Source organism: Phocoena phocoena, chromosome 15, assembly GCF_963924675.1.
Source record: "Phocoena phocoena chromosome 15, mPhoPho1.1, whole genome shotgun sequence".
Classification (NCBI taxonomy): Eukaryota; Metazoa; Chordata; class Mammalia; order Artiodactyla; family Phocoenidae; genus Phocoena; species Phocoena phocoena.
The window spans coordinates 8,587,381-8,610,566 of NC_089233.1; the positions used below are offsets into that span (position 1 = coordinate 8,587,381).

Consider the following 23,186-nt stretch of genomic DNA (forward strand, 5'->3'; position numbering starts at 1 on the left):
ATGAGTGGTTTGGTTTTGTGTGAACCAACAGAGCTTTACAACATCTTGAATCAGGTCACAAAACTATCCAGATTAACTGAACCCAACTATCTCTGTTTATTAGGTAAGTGCTTTAAAAAATGTTGTGAACAGTGTCCTTCAAAGATTATTTTTCATGAATTAACAAACTTTGAAGAGTAATAAATTACTTTAGAAAACTATTAAACTAATTAGGCATAGCTCAAAATGCTACTATTAACTGTCACGTGACTTGGAATATTGCCAGATTAAATAAATCTAGAAGAAAAGTTCCCAGAAGACTCATGTTTGAGTCCTCTTACTATTGTTTTTAGTGAAATATTTTAAACATCTAACAAACACATAGTAATACACATAAGCACTTATGTACACACCATTCAGATTTAACATAATAAAAAGTTACACAAATGTACCCCTCTTTTGTACTCCATCCTGGTCCTCTTCCTTTCCCTCCCCGAAGATGACTGCTTCTGTATTTTTCCACGTTTACGACATAGGCAGGCATCCCAAAGTAATGTATGGTTCAAACATTTACATAAACAGTACCATAAGGTACAGTGATCCTGCAACTTACTTTTTTTTTTTTTTTGCGGTATGCGGGCCTCTCACTGTTGTGGCCTCTCCCGTTGCGGCATGTGGGATCTTCCCAGACCGGGGCACGAACCCGTGTCCCCTGCATCGACAGGCGGACTCTCACCCACTGTGCCACCAGGGAAGCCCAACTTACTTTTTTTTAATTTAGTTTATTTTTTTTATACAGCAGTTTCTTATTAGTTATCCATTTTATACACATCAGTGTATACATGTCAATCCCAATCTCCCAATTCATCATACCCTCCTGCCCACACTGCTGCTTTCCCCTCTTGGTGTCCATACGTTTGTTCTCTACATCTGTGTCTCAGTTTCTGCCCTGCAAACTGGTTCATCTGTTTCCCCATTTCTGTATATGAAGATCTAGTTTCTTTTAACCGGTAGTTGCAATATATATCCATTCCTAATTGATTGTGATGTGTTGCTTGCATGGTGTTGCTATTATGAACAGTGCTGCAGTGAACAGTTTGTATCTCTCTCCCTATTCATGTGCAAGAATTGTTTCAGGATATATTCCCAGAAATGGAAGTACCAAGTTGCACATTCACCTTCACTACATTATTGTCAAATTGCCCTCCGAAGACATTGCATCAATTTTATACTCCAATCAGCAGTGTAAGAAACATACCTACCAATACCTGGTTTTGTCACCCTTTAAATTTTTTTCTCTGATTGGCATGAACTTGTATTATGATGTTTTTCCCCACAATTAAAAACATCGTGTTTAAAATACACATAAAATTTACCATCTTAACCACTTTTAAATGTCCAGTTCGGTGGTACATCATCACCATCATCTCCATAGCTCTTTTCATCTTGTAAAACTGAAACCCTACACCCGTTAAACAATAACTCCCCATTCCCTCCTCCCTGCAACCCTGGTAACCACCATGCTACTTTATGTCTCTGATTTTGACTACTCCAGGTGCCTCATATAAGTGTAATCATACAGTATTTGTCTTTGTGACTGGCTTATTTCACTTAGCATAATGTCCTCCAGGTTCATCCATGTTGTAGTGTATGTCAGGATTTCCTTTATTTTTAAGGCTGAATAATATTCCATTGTATGTATATACCACATTTTGCTTATCCATTCATCCATCGATGGACACTTGGGCTGCTTCCACCTTTTAGCTGTTGTGAATAATGCTGCTATGAACATGGATGTACAAAATATCTCTCTGAGACCCTGCTTTCAATTATTTTCAATATATACCCAGAAGTGTAATTGCTGGATCATGTGGTAATTCTATTTTTAATTTTTTGAGGAACCACCATTGTGTTTTCTGTAGCAGCTGTACGATTTTACATTTGTACCAGTAGTGTACAAGTGTTCCAGTTTTTTGAAATCCTTGTCAACGTTGTTATTTTTCTGGGTTTTTTTTTTTTTTAGTAACCATCCTAATGGGTGTGAGATGGTATCTCATTGTAGTTTTTTTTTTTTTTTTTTTTGCGGTACGCGGGCCTCTCACTGTTGTGGCCTCACCCGTTGCGGGGCATAGGCTCCGGACGCGCAGGCTCAGCGGCCATGGGCCATGGCTCACGGGCCCAGCCTCTCCGCGGCATGTGGGATCTTCCCGGACCGCGGCACAAACCCGTGTCCCCTGCATCGGCAGGCGAACTCTCAACCACTGCGCCACCAGGGAAGCCCTCATTGTAGTTTTGATTTGCATTTCCCTAATGATTAGGGATGTTGAGCATCTTTTCTTGTGCTTATTGGCCATTTGTGTATCTTCTTTGGAGAAATTACTATTCAAGTTCTTTGCCCATTTTTGAATTGGGTTGTTGCTTTTGAGTTTTAGGAGTTCTCTATATATTCTGGGTATTAATTCCTTACAAGATATATGACTTGTAAATAATTTCTCCCCTTCCGTGGGTTACCTTTTTACTCTGTTAATATTGTCTTTTGATATGCAACATTTAAAATTTTTCACGAAGTTCAATTTGTCTATCTCTTCTTTTGTTGCTTGTCATATCCAGGAAATTGTTGCCAAATCCAGTGTCATGAAGCTTTTGCCTTATGTTTTCTTCTACAATTTTTATACTTTTAGGCCTTACATTTAGGTCCTTGATCCATTTTGAGTTGACTTTTGTATGTGATGTTTAGATAAGCGTGCAATTTCATTCTTTTGCAAGTGGATATCCAGTTTTCCCAGCATCATTTGTTGAAAAGACTGTCTTGTTCATGGTCCCTAGGGAGTCCACATGAATTTTGAATAGATTTTTCTATTTCTGCAAAAAACGTCATTGGAATATTGATGGGATGGCATTGAATCTGTAGATTGCTTTGGGTAGTATTGACATCTTAACAATATTAAGTCTTCCAGTTTGTGAACACAGGATTTTTTTTTGCCTCTAATTCCTTTCAGCAACGTTTTGTAGTTTTCAGAGTACAAATCTTTCACGTCCTTGGTTAAATTTTATTCCCAAGTATATTATTATTTTTAATGCTATTGAAAATGGAATTGTTAATTTCCTTTTCAGATTGTTCATTGATAGTATATAGAAATACAATTGACCCTTGAAGGACGTGGGGAATAACCTGTGTATCACTTATAGTCAGCTCTCCGTGTCTGTGGTTCTTTGGCATTCGTGGATTCAACCAACCATGGACCATTTAGCATTGTAGTATTTATTATTGAAAAATATCTGCGTGTAAGTGGACCCATGCAGTTCAAACTCATGTTGTTCAAGGGTCAACTGTACAACTGATTTTTCTGTGTTGGTTTTCTGTCCTGAAGCTCTGCTGAATTCATTTATTAGTTCTAACAGGTTCTTTGTGTGTGGAATCTTTAGGATTTTTTTGCATGTAAGATCGTATCTTCTGTGAACTTAGATGATTTTACTTCTTCCTTTCCAATTTAGATGTGCTTTGTTTCTTTTTCTTTTTTTTTGGGGGGGGGTACGCGGGCCTCTCACTGCCGTGGCCTCTCCCGTTGCGGAGCACAGGCTACGGACGCGCAGGCTCAGCGGCCATGGCTCACGGGCGCAGCCGCTCCGTGGCATGTGGGATCTTCCCAGACCGGGGCACGAACCCGTGTCCCCTGCATCGGCAGGCGGACTCTCAACCACTGCACCACCAGGGAAGCCCGCTTTGTTTCTTTTTCTTGCTTAATTGCTCTGTCTAGGACTTCCACCACTCCGTTGAATAGAAGTAATGAAAGTGGGCATCCTTGTCTCGTTCCTTAAAGAAAAGCTTTCAGTCTTTCACCATTGAGTATAATGTTTGCTGTGGGTCTTTCATATATGTTTTTTTTTATTATGTTCAGGTAACTTCCTTCTATTCCTAGTTTGTCAAGTGTTTTTATCTTGAAAAGGTGGGGAATTTTTCCTCCTTTTTCTGCGTTGATTGAGATAATCATGTAGTTTTTTTTCCTCCTTCATTCATTTCAAGTGGTAAATTAAATTGATTTTTGAATGTTGAGCCATTCTTGCCTTCCAGGAATAAATTCCACTTGATCATGGTGTATAATCCTGCTGAATGTGGTTTGCTAGCATTTTGTTGAGGATTTTTGCATCAGTGTTTATAAGGAATATGATCTGTATTTTTCTTGCTGTGTCTTTGTCTCACTTTGGTATCAGGGTCATGCTGGCCTCATACGATGAGTTAGGAAGTGTTCCCTTCTCTTCAATCTTTTGGGAAAAGTTTGAGAAGGATTGATATTAATTCTTCTTTAAATGTTGGGTAGAATTCACCAGTGAATCTATCAGGTTCAGGGCTTTTTTATTTTCAGCCTAAAACATTTATATTTTAGTAAACACATGATAATTCCCTCTGAGAATGAATAGATATCCAGGTCATGAATTACAAGAAGTTTATTATCATTTTTCAAGACAATAAGTGATACACTGAATTCTTAAGTGTTATATTCCCAAGGAGTGGTGGATGAGATCCTTTCCTGAGAGCAGCTATTGGTTAATTAGATGTGGGAAAGGCCCTTTCAGGGTAACAGATTGGGGAGGCTACAGACAAGGGAAAAGCCTCAGTGCCCATACTATATTTGGCTTTTTTTTTTAAATTTTAGTTTATTTTTTTATACAGCAGGTTCTTATTAGTTATCCATTTTATACACATCAGTGTATACATGTCAATCCCAATCTCCCAATTCATCACACACACACCCCCCGCCACTTTCCCCCTTGGTGTCCATACATTTGTTCTCTACAGCTGTGTCTCTATTTCTGCCCTGCACACCGGTTCATGTGTACCATTTTTCTGGGTTCCACATATATGCGTTAACATACAATATTTGTTTTTCTCTTTCTGCCTTACTTCACTCTGTATGACAGTCTCTAGATCCATCCACGTCTCTACAAATGATCCAATTTCGTTCCTTTTTATGGCTGAGTAATATTCCATTGTATATATGTACCACAACTTCTTTATCCATTCATCTGTCGATGGGCATTTAGTTTGCTTCCATGACCTGGCTACTGTAAATAGTGCTGCAGTGTACGTTGGGGTGCATGTGTCTTTTGGAATTATGTTTTTTTCTGGGTATATGCCCAGTAGTGGGGTTGCTGGGTCATATGGTAATTCTGTTTTTAGTTTTTTAAGGAGCCTCCATGCTGTTCTCCATGGTGGCTGTATCAAATTACATTCCCACCAACAGTGCAAGAGGGTTCCCTTTTCTCCACACCCTCTCCAGCATTTGTTGTTTGTAGATTTGCTGATGATGCCCATTCTAACTGGTGTGAGGTGATACCTCATTGTAGTTTTGATTTGCATTTCTCTAATAATTAGTGATGTTGAGCAGCTTTTCATGTGCTTCTTGGCCATCTGTATGTCTTCTTTGGAGAAATGTCTATTTAAGTCTTCTGCTCATTTTTTGATTGGGTTGTTTGTTTTTTTAATATTGAGCTGCATGAGCTGTTTATATATTTTGGAGATTAATCCTTTGTCCATTGATTCATTTGCAAATATTTTCTCCCATTCTGAGGGTTGTCTTTTAGTCTTGTTTGTAGTTTCCTTTGCTTTGCAAAAGCTTTTAAGTTTCGTTAGGTCCCATTTGTTTATTTTTGTTTTTATTTCCATTACTCTAAGAGGTGGATCAAAAAAGATCTTGCTGTGATTTATGTCAAAGAGTGTTCTTCCTATGTTTTCCTCTAAGAGTTTTATAGTGTCTGGTCTTACGCTTAGGTCTCTAATCCATTTTAAGTTTATTTTTGTGTATGATGTTAGGGAGTGTTCTACTTTCATTCTTTTACACGTAGCTGTCCAGTTTTCCCAGCCCCACTTATTGAAGAGACTGTCTTTTCTCCATTGTATATCCTTGCCTCCTTTGTCATAGATTAGTTGACCACAGGTGCATGGGTTTATCTCTGGGCTTTCTATCCTGTTCCATTGATCTATGTTTCTGTTTTTGTGCCGGTCCCATACTGTCTTGATTACTGTAGCTTTGTAGTACAGTTTGAAGTCAGGGAGTCTGATTCCTCCAGCTCCTTTTTTTCCCCTCAAGACTGCTTTGGCTATTCGGGGTATTTTGGGTCTCCATACAAATTTTAAGATTTTTTTTTCTAGTTCTGTAAAAAATGCCATTGGTAATTTGAAAGGGATTGCATTGAATCTGTAGATTGTTTTGGGTAGTATAGTCATTTTCACAATATTGATCCTTCCAATCCAAGAACATGGTATATCTTTCCAACTGTTGGTATCATCTTTAATTTCTTTCATCAGTGTCTTATAATTTTCTGCATACAGGTCTTTTGTCTCCCTACGTAGGTTTATTCCTAGGTACTTTATTCTTTTTGTTGCAGTGGTAAATGGGAGTGTTTCCTTAATTTCTCTTTCAGATTTTTCATCATTAGTGTATAGGAATGCCAGAGATTTCTGTGCATTAATTTTGTATTCTGCAACTTTACCAAATTCATTGATTAGCTCTAGTAGTTTTCTGGTGTCATCTTTAGGATTCTCTATGTATAGTATCATGTCATCTGCAAACAGTGACAGTTTTCTTCTTCTTTTCCAATTTGTATTCCTTTTATTTCTTCTCTGATTGCTGTGGCTAGGACTTCCAAAACTATGTTGAGTAATAGTGGTGAGAGTGGACATCCTTGTCTTGTTCCTGATCTTAGAGGAAATGCTTTCAGTTTTTCACCATTGAGAATGATGTTTATTGTGGGTTTGTCATATATAGCCTTTATTACGTTGAGGTAGGTTCCCTCTATGCCCACTTTCTGGAGAGTTTTTATCATAAATGGGTGTTGAATTTTGTCAAAAGCTTTTTCTGCATCTATTGAGATGATCATATGGTTTTTATTCTTCAGTTTGTTAATATGGTGTATCACATTGATTGATTTGCATATATTGAAGAATCCTTGCATCCCTGGGATAAATCCCACTTGATCATGGTGTATGATCCTTTAATGTGTTTTTGGGTTCTTTTTGCTAGTATTTTGTTGAGGATTTTTGCATCTATATTCATCAGTGATATTGGTCTGTAATTTTCTGTTTTTGTAGTATCTTTGTATGGTTTTGGTATCAGCGTGATGGTGGCCTCATAGAATGAGTTTGGGAGTGTTCCTTCTTCTGCAATTTTTGGGAAGACTTTGAGAAGGATGGATGTTAGCTCTTCTCTAAATGTTTGATAGAATTCACCTGTGAAGCCATCTGGTCCTGCACTTTTGTTGGAAGATTTTTAATCACAGTTTCAATTTCACTACTTGTGATTGGTCTGTTCATATTCTCTATTTCTTCCTGGTTCAGTCTTGGAAGGTTATACCTTTCTAAGAATTTGCCCATTTCTTCCAGGTTGTCCATTTTATTGGCATAGAGTTGCTTGTAGTAGTAGTCTCTTAGGTTGCTTTGTATTTCTGCGATGTCTGTTGTAACCCCTTTCTCATTTCTAATTTTATTGATTTGAGTCCTCTCCCTCTTTTTCTTGATGAGTCTGGCTAAAGGTTTATCAATTTACTACATCTTCTCAAAGAACCAGGTTTTAGTTTTATTGATCTTTGCTATTGTTTTCTTTGTTTCTATTTCATTTATTTCTGCTCTGATATTTATGATTTCTTTCCTTCTACTAACTTTGGGTTCTGTTTGTCCTTCTTTCTCTAGTTCCTTTAGGTATAAGGTTAGATAATTTGAGATTTTTCTTTTTTCTTGAGGTAGGATTGTATTGCTATAAACTTCCCTCTTATTACTGCTTTTGCTGCATCCCATAGGTTTTGGATTGTTGTGTTTTCATTGTCATTTGTCTCTGGGTTTTTTTTTTTTTTTACTTCTTTATTGGAGTATAATTGCTTTACAATGGTGTGTTAGTTTCTGCTTTATAAAAAAGTGAATCAGTTATACATATACATATGTTCCCACATTTCTTCCCTCTTGCGTCTCCCTCCCTCCCACCCTCTGTATCCCACCCCTCTAGGTGGTCACAAAGCACTGAGCTGATCTCCCTGTGCTATGCGGCTGCTTCCCACTAGCTATCTATTTTACGTTTGGTAATGTATATATGTCCATGCCACTCTCTCACTTTGTCTCAGCTTCCCCTTCCCCTTCCCCATATCCTCAAGTGCATTCTCTTGTAGGTCTGTGTCTTTATTCCTGTCTTACCCCTAGGTTCTTCATGACATTTTTTTCCCTTAAATTCCATATATATGTGTTAGCATACGGTATTTGTCTTGATCTTTCTGACTTACTTCACTCTGTATGACAGACTCTAGGTCCATCCACCTCATTACAAATAGCTCAATTTCATTTCTTTTTATGGCTGAGTAATATTCCATTGTATATATGTGCCACATCTTCTTTATCCATTCATCTGATGATGGACACTTAGGTTGTTTCCATCTCCTGGCTATTGTAAATAGAGCTGCAATGAAGATTTTGGTACATGACTCTTATTTTTTTTTTACTAAATTTATTTTTTTTAGCATCTTTATTGGAGTATAATTGCTTTACAATGGTGTGTTAGTTTCTGCTTCACAACAAAATTAATCAGTTATATATATACATATGTTCCCATATCTCTTCCCGCTTGCATCTCCTTCCCTCCCACCCTCCCTATCCCACCCCTCCAGGCGGTCACAAAGCACCGAGCTGATCTCCCTGTGCTATGCGGCTGCTTCCCACTAGCTATCTACCTTACGTTTGGTGGTGTATATATGTCCATGCCTCTCTCTCGCTTTGTCACAGTTTACCCTTCCCCCTCCCCATATCCTCAAGTCCATTCTCTAGTAAGTGTGTGTCTTTATTCCTGTTTTACCCCTAGGTTCTTCATGACATTTTTTCCCTTAAATTCCATATATATGTGTTAGCATACGGTATTTGTCTCTCTCTTTCTGACTTACTTCACTCTGTATGACAGACTCTAGGTCTATCCACCTCATTACAAATAAATCAATTTCGTTTCTTTTTATGGCTGAGTAATATTCCATTGTATATATGTGCCACATCTTGTTTATCCATTCATCCGATGATGGACACTTAGGTTGTTTCCATCTCCGGGCTATTGTAAATAGAGCTGCAATGAACAGTTTGGTACATGACTCTTTTTGAATTATGGTTTTCTCAGGGTATATGCCCAGTAGTGGGATTACTGGGTCATATGGTAGTTCTATTTGTAGTTTTTTAAGGAACCTCCATACTGTTCTCCACAGTGGCTGTACCAATTTACATTCCCACCAACAGTGTAAGAGGGTTCCCTTTTCTCCACACCTTCTCGAGCATTTATTCTTTCTAGATTTTTTTTTAAATTATTTATTTATTTTTGGCCGTGTTGGGTCTTCATTGCTGTGCACGGGCTTTCTTTAGCTGCGGTGAGCAGGGGCTGCTCTCCGTTGCAGTGTGTGGGCTTCTCATTGCGGTGGCTTCCCTTGTTGCAGAGCACAGGCTCTAGGCACGCGGGCTTCAGTAGTTGTGGCACGCGGGCTCAGTAGTTGTGGTGCACGGGCCTAGCTGCTCCGCGGCATGTGGGATCTTCCCGGACCAGGGATCGAACCCATGTCTCCTGCATTGGCAGGCGGATTCTCAACCACTGCACCACCAGGGAAGCCCTAGATTTTTTGATGATGGCCATTCTGACTGGTGTGAGATGATATCTCATTGTAGTTTTAATTTGCATTTCTCTAATGATTAGTGATGTTGAACATTCTTTCATGTGTTTGTTGGCAGTCTGTATATCTTCTTTGGAGAAATGTCTGTTTAGGTCTTCTGCCCATTTTTGTATTGGGTTGTTTGTTTTTTTGTTATGAAGCTGCATGAGCTGCTTATAAATTTTGGAGATTAATCCTTTGTCAGTTGCTTCATTTGCAAATATTTTCTCCCATTCTGAGGGTTGTCTTTTGGTCTTGTTTATGGTTTCCTTTGCTGTGCAAAAGCTTTGAAGTTTCATTAGGTCCCATTTGTTTATTTTTGTTTTTATTTCCATTTCTCTAGGAGGTGGGTCAAAAAGGACCTTGCTGTGATTTATGTCGTAGAGTGTCCTGCCTATGTTTTCCTCTAAGAGTTTGATAGTTTCTGGCCTTACATTTAGGTCTTAATCCATTTTGAGCTTATTTTTGTGTATGGTGTTAGGAAGTGATCTAATCTCATACTTTTACATGTAGTTGTCCAGTTTTCCCAGCACCACTTATTGAATAGGCTGTCCTTTCTCCACTGTACATTCCTGCCTCCTTTATCAAAGATAAGGTGACCATATGTGTGTGGGTTTATCTCTGGACATTATGTCCTGTTCCATTGATCTATCTTTCTGTTTTTGTGCCATTACCATACTGTCTTGATTACTGTAACTTTGTAGTATAGTCTGAAGTCAGGGAGTCTGATTCCTCCAGCTCCGTTTTTCATTCTCAAGGTTGCTTTGGCTATTCGGGGTCTTTTGTGTTTCCATACAAATTGTGAAATTTTTTGTTCTAGTTCTGTGAAAAATGCCAGTGGTAGTTTGATAGGGATTGCACTGAACCTGTAGATTGCTTTGGGTAGTAGAGTCATTTTCACAATGTTGATTCTTCCAATCCAAGAACATGGTGTATCTCTCCATCTATTTGTATCATCTCTAATTTCTTTCATCAGTGTCTTATAATTTTCTGCATACAGGTGTTTTGTCTCCTTAGGTATGTTTATTCCTAGATATTTTATTCTTTTTGTTGCAGTGGTAAATGGGAGTGTTTTCTTGATTTCAGTTTCAAATTTTTCATCATTAGTGTATAGGAATGCCAGAGATTTCTGTGCATTAATTTTGTATCCTGCTACTTTACCAGATTCATTGTTTAGCTCTAGTAGTTTTCTGGCAGCATCTTTAGGATTCTCTATGTATAGTATCATGTCATCTGCAAACGGTGACAGTTTTACTTCTTTTCCGATTTGGATTCCTTTTATTTCCTTTTCTTCTCTGATTGCTGTGGCTAAAACTTCCAAAACTGTGTTGAATAAGAGTGGTGAGAGTGGGCAACCTTGTCTTGTTCCTGATCTTAGAGGAAATGCTTTCAGTTTTTCACCATTGAAGATGATGTTGGCTGTGGGTTTGTCATATATGGCCTTCATTATGTTGAGGAAAATTCCGTCTATGCCTACTTTCTGCAGGGTTTTTATCATAAATGGGTGTTGAATTTTGTCAAAAGCTTTCTCTGCATCTATTGCGATGATCATATGGTTTTTCTCCTTCAATTTGTTAATTTGGTGTATCACGTTGATTGATTTGCGTATATTGAAGAATCCTTGCATTCCTGGAATAAACCCCACTTGATCCTTTTAATGTGCTGTTGGATTCTGTTTGCTAGTATTTTGTTGAGGATTTTTGCATCTGTGTTCATCAGTGATATTGGCCTGTAGTTTTCTTTCTTTTTTTTTTTTTTTTTTTTTTTTTATTTTTGGCTGTGTTGGGTCTTCGTTTCTTTTCGCGGGCTTTCTCTAGTTGTGGCAAGCGGGGGCCACTCACTATCGCAGCCTCTCTTGTTGTGGAGCACAAGCTCCAGACGCGCAGGCTCAGTACTTGTGGCTCACGGGCCCAGTTGCTCCGCGGCATGTGGGATCTTCCCAGACCAGGGCTCGAACCCGTGTCCCTTGCATCGGCAGGCAGATTCTCAACCACTGCGCCACCAGGGAAGCCCTATGTAGTTTTCTTTCTTTGTGACATCCTTGTCTCGTTTTGGTATCAGGGTGATGGTGGCCTCGTAGAATGAGTTTGGGAGTGTTCCTCCCTCTGCTATATTTTGGAAGAGTTTGAGAAAGATAGGTGTTAGCTCTTCTCTAAATGTTTGATAGAATTTGCCTGTGAAGCCATCTGGTCCTGGGCTTTTGTTTGTTGGAAGATTTTTAATCACAGTTTCAATTTCAGTGCTTGTGATTGGTCTGTTCATGTTTTCTATTTCTTGTTCAGTCTTGGAAGGTTACACTTTTTTAAGAATTTGCCCGTTTCTTCCAGATTGTCCATTTTATTGGCATAGAGTCGCTTGTAGTAGTAGTCTCTTAGGTTGCTTTGTATTTCTGTGATGTCTGTTGTAACCTCTTTCTCATTTCTAATTTTATTGATTGAGTCCTATCTGTGTTTTTCTTGATGAGTCTGGCTAAAGGTTTATCAATTTACTACATCTTCTCAAAGAACCAGGTTTTAGTTTTATTGATCTTTGCTGTTGTTTTCTTTGTTTCTATTTCATTTATTTCTGCTCTGATATTGATGATTTCTTTTCTTCTGCTAACTTTGGGTTTTGTTTGTTCTTCTCTCTCTAGTTCCTTTAGGTTTAAGGTTAGATTGTTTATTTGAGATTTTTCTTGTTTCTTGAGGTAGGATTGTATTGCTATAAACTTCCCTCTTATCACTGCTTTTGCTGCACCCTATAGGTTTTGGATTGTTGTGTTTTCATTGTCATTTGTCTCTAGGTATTTGTTTGATTTCCTCTTTGATTTCTTCAGTGACCTCTTGGTTATTTAGTAATGTATTGTTTAACCTCCATGTGTTTGTGTTTCTTACATTTTTTCCCTGTAATTCATTTCTAATCTCATAGTGTTGTGGTCAGAAAAGATGCTTGATATCATTTCAATTGTCTTAAATTTACTGAGGCTTGATTTGTGACCCAAGACGTGATCTATGCTGGGGAATGTTCTGTGTGCACTTGAGAAGAAAGTGTAATCTGCTGTTTTTTTGGATGGAATGTCCTATAAATATCAATTAAATCTATTTGGTCTATTGTGTCATTTAAAGCTTGTATTTCCTTATTAATTTTCTGTCTGGATGATCTGTGCCTTGGTGTAAGTGAGGTGTTAAAGTCTCCCACTATTATTGTGTTTCTGTTGATTTCTTCTTTTATAGCTGTTAGCAGTTGCTTTATGTACTGAGGTGCTCCTATGTTGGGTGCATATATATTTATAATTGTTATATCTTCTTCTTGGATTGATCCCTTGATCATTATGTAGTGTCCTTCTTTGTCTCTTGTTACATTCTTTATTTTAAAGTCTGTCTTATATGAGTATTGCTACTCCAGCTTTCTTTTGATTTCCATTTGCATGGAATATCTTTTTCCCTCCCCCTCTCTTTCAGTCTGTATGTGTCCCTAGGTCTGAAGTGGGTCTCTTGTAGACAGTATACATATGGGTCTTGTTTTTGTATCCATTCATCAAGCCTGTGTCTTTTGATTGGAGCATTTAATCCATACACGTTTAAGGTAGTTATCAATATGTATGTTCCTATTACCATTTTCTTAATTGTTATGTGTTTGTTTTTGTACGTCCTTTTCTTCTCTTGTGTTTCCCACTTAGAGAAGTTCCTTTAGCATTTGTTGTAGAGCTGGTTTAGTGGTGCTGAATTCTCTTAGCTTTTGCTTGTCTGTAAAGCTTTTGATTTCTCCATTGAATCTGAATGATAGCCTTGCTGGGTAGAGTAATCTTGGCTGTAGGTTCTTCCCTTTCATCACTTTAAATATGTCATGCCTCCCCCTTCTGGCTTGTAGAATTTCTGCTGAGAAATCAGCTGTTAACCTTATGGGAGTTCCCTTGTATGTTATTTGTCGTTTTTCCCTTGTTGCTTTCAGTAATTTTTCTTTGCCTTTAATTTTTGTCAATTTGATTACTATGTGTCTTGGTATGTTTCTCCTTGGGATTCTCCTGCCTGGGACTCTCTGCGCTTCCAGGACTTGGGTGGCTATTTCCTTTCCCATGCTAGGGAAGTTTTCAACTATAATCTCTTCAAATATTTTCTTGGGTCGTTTCTCCCTCTCTTCTTCTGGGACCCCTATAATGTGGATGTTATTGCGTTTAATGTTGTCCCAGAGGTCTCTTAGGCTGTCTTCATTTCTTTTCATTCTTTTGTCTTTATTCTGTTCCATGGCAGTGAATTCCACCATTCTGTCTTCCAGGTCACTTGTCTGTTCTTCTGCCTCAGTTACTCTGCTATTGATTCCTTCTAGTGTATTTTTCATTTCAGTTATTTTATTGTTCATCTCTGTTTGTTCTTTAATTCTTCTAGGTGTTTGTTCTTTAATTCTTCTAGGTCTTTGTTAAACATTTCTTGCATCTTCTTGATGTTTGCCTCCATTCTTTTTCCGAGGTCCTGAATCATCTTCACTATCATTATTCTGGATTCTTTTTCTGGAAGGCTGCCTATCTCTACTTCATTTAGTTGTTTTTCTGGGGGTTTATCTTGTTCCTTCATCTGGTACATAGCCCCTCTGCCTTTTCATCTTGTCTGTCTTTCTGTGAATGTGGTTTTTGTTCCACAGGCTGCAGGATTGTAGTTCTTGCTTCTGCTGTCTGCCCTCTGGTGGATGAGGCTATCTAAGAGGCTTGTGTAAGGTTCCTGATGGGAGGAACTGGTGGTGGGTAGAGCTGGGTGTTGCTCTGGTGGGCAGAGCTCAGTAAAACTTTAATCTGCTTGTCTGCTGATGGGTGGGGCTGGGTTCCCTCCCTGTTGGTTGTTTGGCCTGAGGTGACCCAACACTGGAGCCTACCTGGGCTCTTTGGTAGGGCTAACGGCAGCCTCTGGGAGGGCTCACGCCATGGAGTACTTCCCAGAACTTCCGCTGCCAGTGTCCTTGTCCTCACGGTGAGCCACAGCCACCCCCAGCCTCTGCAGGAGACCCTCTAACACTAGCAGGTAGGTCTGTTTCAGTCTCCCCTGGGGTCACTGCTCCTTCCCCTGGGTCCCAGTGCACACACTACTTTGTGTGTGCCCTCCGAGAGTGGAGTCTCTGTTTCCCCCAGTCCTGTCGAAGTCCTGCAATCAAATCCCACTAGCCTTCAAAGTCTGATTCTCTAGGAATTCTTCCTCCCGTTTCCAGACCCCCAGGTTGGGAAGCCTGACGTGGGGCTCAGAACCTTCACTCCAGTGGGTGGACTTCTGTGGTGTAAGTGTTCTCCAGTCTGTGAGTCACCAACCCAGCAGTTATGGGATTTGATTTTACTGTGATTGCGCCCCTCCTACCGTCTCACTGTGGCTTCTCCTTTGTCTTTGGATGTGGGTATCTTTTCTGGTGAGTTCCAGTGTCTTCCTGTCGATGATTGTCCAGCAGCTAGTTGTGATTCCGTTGCTCTCGCAAGAGGGAGTGAGAGCACGTCCTTCTACTCTGCCATCTTGAACCAATCTTCTATATTTGGCTTATAATTCTGCTTTGTGTCAACTCTGTCAGTAAGAGAGTATGTATTTGAATTATAATAATAAGGTGGTCTGCCCACCCCCTTGGTAGTGCTGTGTGCAGGGTACATGTGTAGCACCCTGCTTTTGCTCTCAGCTCCTCAGAAGTGGCAGTTGGGTTGTTGGTCTTTTTGTATTTTGTTCATAATTTTCCCACCTGGGCATGCATGTAGTTATTTTTAGTCCCTTATAGTTTCTTTGTATTTATTGCTGGAGGAGACTTTTGTCCAGGTGCAAGTACTGCAGCAAAGGGTCCCAGGTTCCAGCCTGTCTCAATGGGACAACCAGGACACGTATTAGTTTGTGGAGATCCCTGGGAAAGTGTGGATTTTTAATCTAGAATGTACTTGAGTTTCACTAGTCTTTTTTATTGTGTTCATAGGAAGTTGCAGCTGGTCTGCCAGCAGTCATACTGTCTCTCTTATCCTGAGTTTGTTGTGAAATTCTGAAGCCATAGGTAGCTATTATACAAGTGAGATTCTGTATAGTTTGAAGGAATAATCATGTCTCCTCATTCCAGGTTTGCACTTTCCAAATATCACTTAGAATTCTTTATTCAGTTCAGTAGCCATATAGACACCAACCGTTTTTCTCAAATATCTGACTTAACACTGTCATTTAGGAAGTAGCTGTACCAAAACAGGCCAAAAAGAAACAAACACAAAAAAGAAATTACTGATGGCTGGTATTTGAGATGAAAATCCTTTCACTATAGAGCCTAGGGGTTGAGTTATTGCAAAATAAAAGCTGAGAGCTGTGAATTTACTACATCCATTCAAAATAAGTAGCATACAAAATACAGACTCTGGCATAGAGAAAAGATGTGAAAATCATCTCAATGGATTGAACTTGCAGATTTCGTGTTTCATTGCTCAAACTCGCACACACTGATATTCTGCAAAAGATAATTGCAGCAAAGAAAAATGACCTTTTGCAAATAGTCTAAAAGCATTCCTCCAAAGAGACCAGAGTAAACATGTGTATATAGGTATAAAGTGTTCAACACATGTTATTTCTAGAAAAAACTACATAGGTTAAAACTATGACAATGTGCAACATCGTTAGCCATTATAGCAGCAGCAACAGCAAAACTGGATCAAAATCACTGTTTTTATGGTGATTAACGTACCCAAATAAGAACTATTGATCAAAACTCAGGAAATAAATGCCTGGACTGATACAATGTCAGTTGTTGGAAAAACTTTTTGACATATTTAAGATCGTTTAAAAGTGAAAATGGAGTTCAGGCATCCAAAATGGATCTGGGTGGCCACTGTGGATGTGGTTTTAGACATGCTCCTACATCACTGAGAGCTTGAATTTTCTGAACCGTATAAAACTCATGAATACCACCAGCCATTTTCAAAACAGTATCTGCTAGCAGCTGCTAGCTTCAACCTTGTAGTATCAAAGTCTGAGCCCCCTCTTCCCGCACTGAAACTATGTAATCATCTCAATCCCCAACCAATCCTTGCTTAACAAGCACCCTTACTTCTTGCCAACTCCAATTCTAATTCTTGACAAACAATGTATGTAACCTTGTGAAGTTTTTTTGCCCTTTATAAGCCTCCCCCATTTTGTAATCTGGCGGAACACAATTCAAGTGCTTCTTGAATGGGTGTCTCTTGGGCTGCGGTCCTAACAAAGCCCAAGTAAACACCTTTTTGTTTCAATCAGGTCTCCATTTCTCACATTTTGGTTTACGTTTACTTCAATTTAAATGTCTTATCATCTCTAAAAATTTTTTAAGTGTTAATATTATAGAAAGCAGGCAAATTCTTCAAATAATTTGCTATTAAGTATGCCAATTTTTATAGAGCTAAACAAGGAACTGAGAATAAGTTAAGGTGAAACAGGAAAAGATAGACATGGGGAAAAACAAGTTGTAGCTGCACAAGGCAATAAAATGCCATCTTGGCCTCCTCATTTCAGTTAAACGCATGAGCTAACAGATTAGATGTCTGCTGGTTTAGCGTACTAACTCCCTTGGATTTGCTAAAATTTATACAACAATCAATAGGTATACATAAAGTCCTAAGGAAAAGAGTACCACTTAAAAATCAACATCGGAAACTATCAAAGCAATTTTCAAAATAAAACATTATCTATTACTGTGAATGAATATAAAATGTAATAGATATACAAACTAGGAACTAAAGCCTTGTCCAAAGTTTAATTACTTCTCCCTTTAGCTGCTTTTTCAAGGACATGTACACTAACCAAAGGATGATTGAAATGTTTGCTGGGATCTTTTTCTTTTCTAAAAAAAGAAGCATAGAAGATACAAACAAAATCTCCTTCAGTCCCTTAGACTGCCAAGACTTCCTTTGCCTTTCTTCTACTAGTTTCTTGTGGAACTGGCTGAGGCCTGTACAGTCCAGAATCATCACTACCCTCTGACATGTTGTCACTTAGGTCACTTCCATCATGACTGTGGATGCATGCATCTTCATCTCAGTATCCTGAGACTCATCTATTGACATGGTAACAGGAGGTGATGCCAGTGTGGTTCTAGACACTGCTCCACATTTTTCTATCGGTGGGAGAAGAAACAGTGGTGAAATTGGTTCTCCACCTGCTGAGTTCTTAGCAGGGAGGTTCTCTGTTGTGTTCTGATCATTTTCCATTTTACAGTGCATAATGTCAGCCTCTTAACTATCTGAAATTTCACCCTCTGGGTGAAATTCAGGTTTTATTCAGAGGATGAAGTACCAGTAGATTCCTTTATACTGGCAGCAAAACCAGCAAGACTCTTATCTGCCCCTTCTGCTGCTATTTTCTGAAGGGGAGCCTGTTTTCTTCCCTTTGGAGAGTAATTTTTGGTCTTTTGACGCCTCCTCTTTTAAGTTTTCCTTTGGCTGCAGTGGTGATGGTGGTAGGAGATCCTGTGCACCTGCACTTTCCTAGAGATGCTGCATTTTACTTTACATTCACTCTGCATGTTGGACTTTTCCTTTTTGTTATCTTTTTGGAAAGGAGACACTTTTGGGAATTGGCCCCATGTAAAGAAGAAGATCTGTAGAAGGAGTTGTTTTCACCTGAGCAGGCCCCTTCTGAGCAGTCTTGCTGCTTTTTTAACTTGATTTACTTTCCAGAGTTATCATTTTACTTTTTCTTTCTCATGCAGGTACTTTTCTTTTTATTCTCCTCTACTTTGCTGTCACCCTTTGGCACTTCCTGACTATTTTGGTAGAAACCTTTTCTTTTTCTTTTTTGTCATAGGTTTTTCATCATTCACAGGATCATTTATGGAATGGGCTTCAGCTTCTATTTTCTTGTAACTTTTCTTGGTTTTACAGGATTTCTGAATCATTGCTGGTATGCACATCCATCTCTTTAGTCTCTGTTGCTGATTTGCAAGTTTTGGTAGACACTTGGATCATTGAGACATTACTATAAGCCTTTTTCTCTTTTAAAACATTCTCTTTTTTCTCCACTTTCAGACCATTATTGATTTTTAAAATATATTGTATCTAGCAACCTTGATGTACTCTCCTACTAATGCTAATTGTTTGTGATTCTCTTGGATTTTATGTAAAACAATCATTTATCTGCTTATAACAAAAGTTTTATTTCTTCTGTTTCAATTCTTAAGTCTCACTACATTGCTATACCCTTTGCCCTCCAGTACAGTGTTAAAAAGGAACAGTGTGGGGCTTCCCTGGTGGCGCAGTGGTTGAGAATCTGCCTGCCAATGCAGGGGACACGGGTTCGAGCCTTGGTCTGGGAAGATCCCACATGCTGCGGAGCAACTGGGCCCATGAGCCACAATTACTGAGCTTGCGTGTCTGGAGCCTGTGCTCCACAACAAGAGAGGCTGCGATAGTGAGAGGCCCGCACACTGCGATGAAGAGCGGCACCCACTTGCCACAACTAGAGAAAGTCCGTGCACAGAAACGAAGACCCAACACAGCCATAAATAAATAAATAAATAAATTTAAAACATATGGGCTTCTAAGAAGACCTATGCTTTAAAAAAAAAAAAATGACCTTTAAAAAAAAAAAAAGGAACAGTGTGTTATAAAGCAGAAACTAACACACCATTGTAAAGTAATTATATTCCAATAAATATGTTTAAAAAAAAAAAGGAACAGTGATGATACCAACTCCAAACTCATACTGCTCACTGCACCACAGGCCAATAAATCAAGAGATGAGTTTTTGGGGCAAGGAATAGTGACTTTATTTGGAAAGCCAGCAGACTGAGAAGATAGTGGACTAGTGTCCCAAAGAACCATCCTACTTGAGTTAGAATTCAGGCCCCTTTTATACTAAAAGGGGAGGGCATGTGGCTGGTTATTGCAAACTTCTTGGTGCTGGCCAGACTGCAGAGGGTATGTAATAATCCTTTCTTCTTGCAGCTGTCCACATAGGTCTGGTCACAATGTTCCTGTAAACCTCCAACAAGACAAATGTTATACCTTTTAAAGGTCAAGCCTGGGAGTCAGAACCTTGAGAAAGGGCTAGTATATATATTTCATGCTATAGGCAACATTCCTTTACAAAGGTGTAGAGCCAGCATGACTAAGCACAGGCAACAGAGCACAAAGATTAGAGATAAAGGAATAGATCCAATATGAAGTCAGGTTTGTTCTTCTCTGTTACAGTAATAGTGAGCATTTTGTCTTGTTTCTCACTTTATCAATCAGTATGATGTTTACTGTAGATACTGAGTAATTTACCTATCACATTAAGGAAGTTACCATATATACCTAATGTACTAAGAATTTTTTTCATGACATGAATTGAAAATTTTCTTAATTTGTTAAAATGAACATAGTTTTTCTCCTTTAATATCTTAAAAAATATATTTATTTATGTTTGGCTGCTTTGGGTCTTTGTTGCTGCACGCAGGCTTTCTCTAGTTGCGGCAAGCGGGGGCTACTCTTCGTTGTGGTGCGTGAGCTTCTCATTGCGGTGGCTTCTCTTGTTGCGGAGCATGGGCTCTAGGAGCACAGGCTTCAGTAGTTGTGGCACACAGGCTCAGTAGTTGTGGCTCATGAGCTCTAGAGCTCAGGCTCAGTAGTTGTGGCGCACAGGCTTAGTTGTTCCACGGCATGTGGGATCTTCCCGGACCAGGGCTTGAACCCGTGTCCCCTGCATTGGCAGGCAGATTCTTTTTTTTTTTTTTTTAACTTTTTGGCAGCCAGATTCTTAACTACTGCACCACCAGGGAAGTGCCTTCTTTAATATCTTAAAGATTTTCTAGTATGATTTTCTAGTATGACAGAGTTCCTACTAGATCATGTTATATTATTTTTTGTGAACACGGTTAGGTTTAGCTTCCTATTCATTTCAGATTTTCACATCTATATTTATGAGTGAAACAAGCCTATAATATACTGTACTCAGTTTCACTTGTTTTTAAGCCATATAGACCATGTCTCTGACTTCCTTTGCTCAAAATTATATGATTAAGATTCGCTTATGTTGTTGTATGTAGCTATGCTGTAGTTTGTTCATTTTTGTTGTTAAATCATGTTAAAGATAAACAAAGCCAGACACTAGTCAGAGTGGTGAACACAGAGTTTAATCCGTAGTATACTCTTGCCATAGGGAAGAGTCCAGTGTGAATGGAACTCCACCTCAATTTGCACAGAGGCAGCTGGGCCTTTCAAAGGGAGAGTGAGGGAGTAGGGAGGGAGATGAGTGGAGCTCAGTCAGGGAAGTGAAAAACTGCAAAAAGGGGATGGGAGTTGGACCATGTGAAACCCAGGGGGATTTACTAACTGGTGCTTATCCGAGTTAGGTTCTTACCCTCCACAGGGCCTGGGAGACAGGGGCCCTATCTTCAGGTGTTGGCTGAAATAAACAGTAAGTTCTTTGGAAGCCTTGAGTTTCCTCAGGCAGGCACTTTACTGGGCTGGAGTCAGCCTAGGGATGTGGTCTTGAGCTGTTTCTAAATGTGTCTCATAATACAGGTATCTTCAGATAAAGATATCTTCAGATGTCTGAATTTTGTAAGTTCTTTATAAATTCTGGATACGAGATTTTCTTAGTTATTTGTATTAGGGATATTTTCTCTCAGTCTCTGGCTTGCCCTTTTGCTTTCTTAATGTTGTATTTTTAAATTTTTTATTTATTTATTTTTTGGCTGCTTTGGGTCTTCGTTGCTGCACGCGGGCTTTCTCTAGTTGCGGTGAGTGGGTGCTACTCTTCATTGTGACGCGCGGGCTCCTCATTGCGGTGGCTTCTCTTGTTGCGGAGTACGGGCTCTAGGCACACGGGCTTCAGTAGTTGTGGCACGTGGGCTCAGTAGTTGTGGCTCACGGGCTCTAGAGTGCAGGCTCAGTAGTTGTGGCGCATGGGCTTAGTTGATCTTCCCGGACCAGGGATTGAACCTGTGTCCCCTGCATTGGCAGGCAGATTCTTAACCACTGTGCCACCAGAGAAGTCCCCTCAATGTCATATTTTAATGAAAAGAGAAGTTTTAAATTTTAATAGGATTAGGTTTATCAATGTTTTCTTTTGTGGTTAGTGCTTGCTTATGTCTTTTTTAAAAAATAGACTTTTTTAGAGAAGTTTTAGGTTCACAGCAAAATTGCACAGAAAGTACAGAGAGTCCCTGTATAACCCCTGACTCCCCGCACACCCCATAGGTACAGCCTCCTCAGCTATCAGCATCCCAAACCAGAGTGGTATAGTTGATACAGTTGATGAACCTACGTTGACACATCATTGTCCCGTAAAGCCCACAGTTTACATTAGGGTTGATGTATTGATACATTCTGTGGGTTTTGACAAATACATGACATATGTCCATCATTATAATATCACACAGAATAGTTTTCCTGACCTAAAAATCCTGTATGTTCTGCCTGTCCATCCCTCTCTGTCACTAATCCCTGGCAGCCACTGATCTTTACAGTTTTGCCTTTTCTAGAATGTCATATAGTTGGAATCAGACAGTGTGAAATGAAGCCTTTTCAGATTGGCTTCTGTCACATATATGCATTAAACTTTCCTCTATATCTTTTCATGACTTGATAGCTCTTTTCTTTTCAGTTTCATTAATATTCCATTGTTTGGATGTACCACAGTTTATTTATCCACTCACCTACTTAAGGACATATTGGCTGCTCTCAAGTTTTGGCAGTTATGAAAAAGCTACTCTAAGCATCTGTGGTCATACGTTTTCCACTCATTTGAGTGAATACCAAGGAGCACAGTTGCTGTTAAGAGAATGGGTTTTTTTTTTTTGCGGTACGCGGGCCTCTCACCGCTGTGGCCTCTCCCGTTGCAGAGCACAGGCTCCGGACGCGCAGGCCCAGCGGCCATGGCCCACGGGCCCAGCTGCTTCGCGGCATGTGGGATCTTCCCAGACCGGGGCACGAACCTGTGTCCCCTGCATCGACAGGCAGACTCTCAACCACTGCGCCACCAGGGAAGCCCAGAATGTTTGGTTTTATTTAAAACCGCCAAACTGTCTTCCAAAATGGCTGTACCATTTTACATCCCCACCGGCAACAAATGACAGTTCCTGTTGCCCTGCATCGGCACCAGCATCTGGTGTCTGTGTTTTGAAGTTTTGCCATTCTGATAGGCAGGTAGTGGTATCTCGTGTTTCAATTTGCATTTCCTTGATGACATATGATGTGGAGCATCTTTCCATATGCTTTTTGCCATTTATCTTTGGTATAGTGTGTCTGTTCATATCTTTTGCCCATTTTAAAGTTGAGCTGATTGTTTTCTTGTTGTATTATAAGAATCCTTGGTGTATTTTGGATAACAGTCCTTTTTAAGATTTATGCATAACGGTTCTTTTTAGGATTTATGTTCCATGTTCCTCCCAACTTAGAGGACATCAATACCACAACTTCTGTCTTCACAGGGGCATTAGAACCTCAACTCCTAGGCTCTAGAATCTGAATTTGGGTCTAAAATTCCATGGGGCATTTAGTATGAGGCTACCCTGACTTTGATTTCTCCCCTCCCTCTTTTCTCACCTCAGAGAGAACTCCCCCTAAATCATAGATGCGGAGTCTCACTGTTCCTTACGGGGGATATGGGTGTGGA

The 23,186-nt window shown here is 39.5% G+C and overlaps 1 protein-coding gene and 1 pseudogene across 2 annotated transcripts in view; one reads left to right on the plus strand and one right to left on the minus strand.

Annotated features, from left to right (window-relative positions):
• Positions 1–23,186, plus strand: part of STYXL1 (serine/threonine/tyrosine interacting like 1) — a 57,192-nt gene continuing 34,006 nt past the window's right edge. For both annotated transcript variants that reach the window (XM_065892884.1, XM_065892885.1), the window contains exon 1: positions 1–103. In XM_065892884.1, coding sequence (XP_065748956.1) covers positions 1–103 — 103 coding nt within the window. The remainder of the gene's footprint in view (positions 104–23,186) is intronic.
• On the minus strand, positions 17,343–21,849 carry LOC136134568 (RE1-silencing transcription factor-like; annotated as a pseudogene).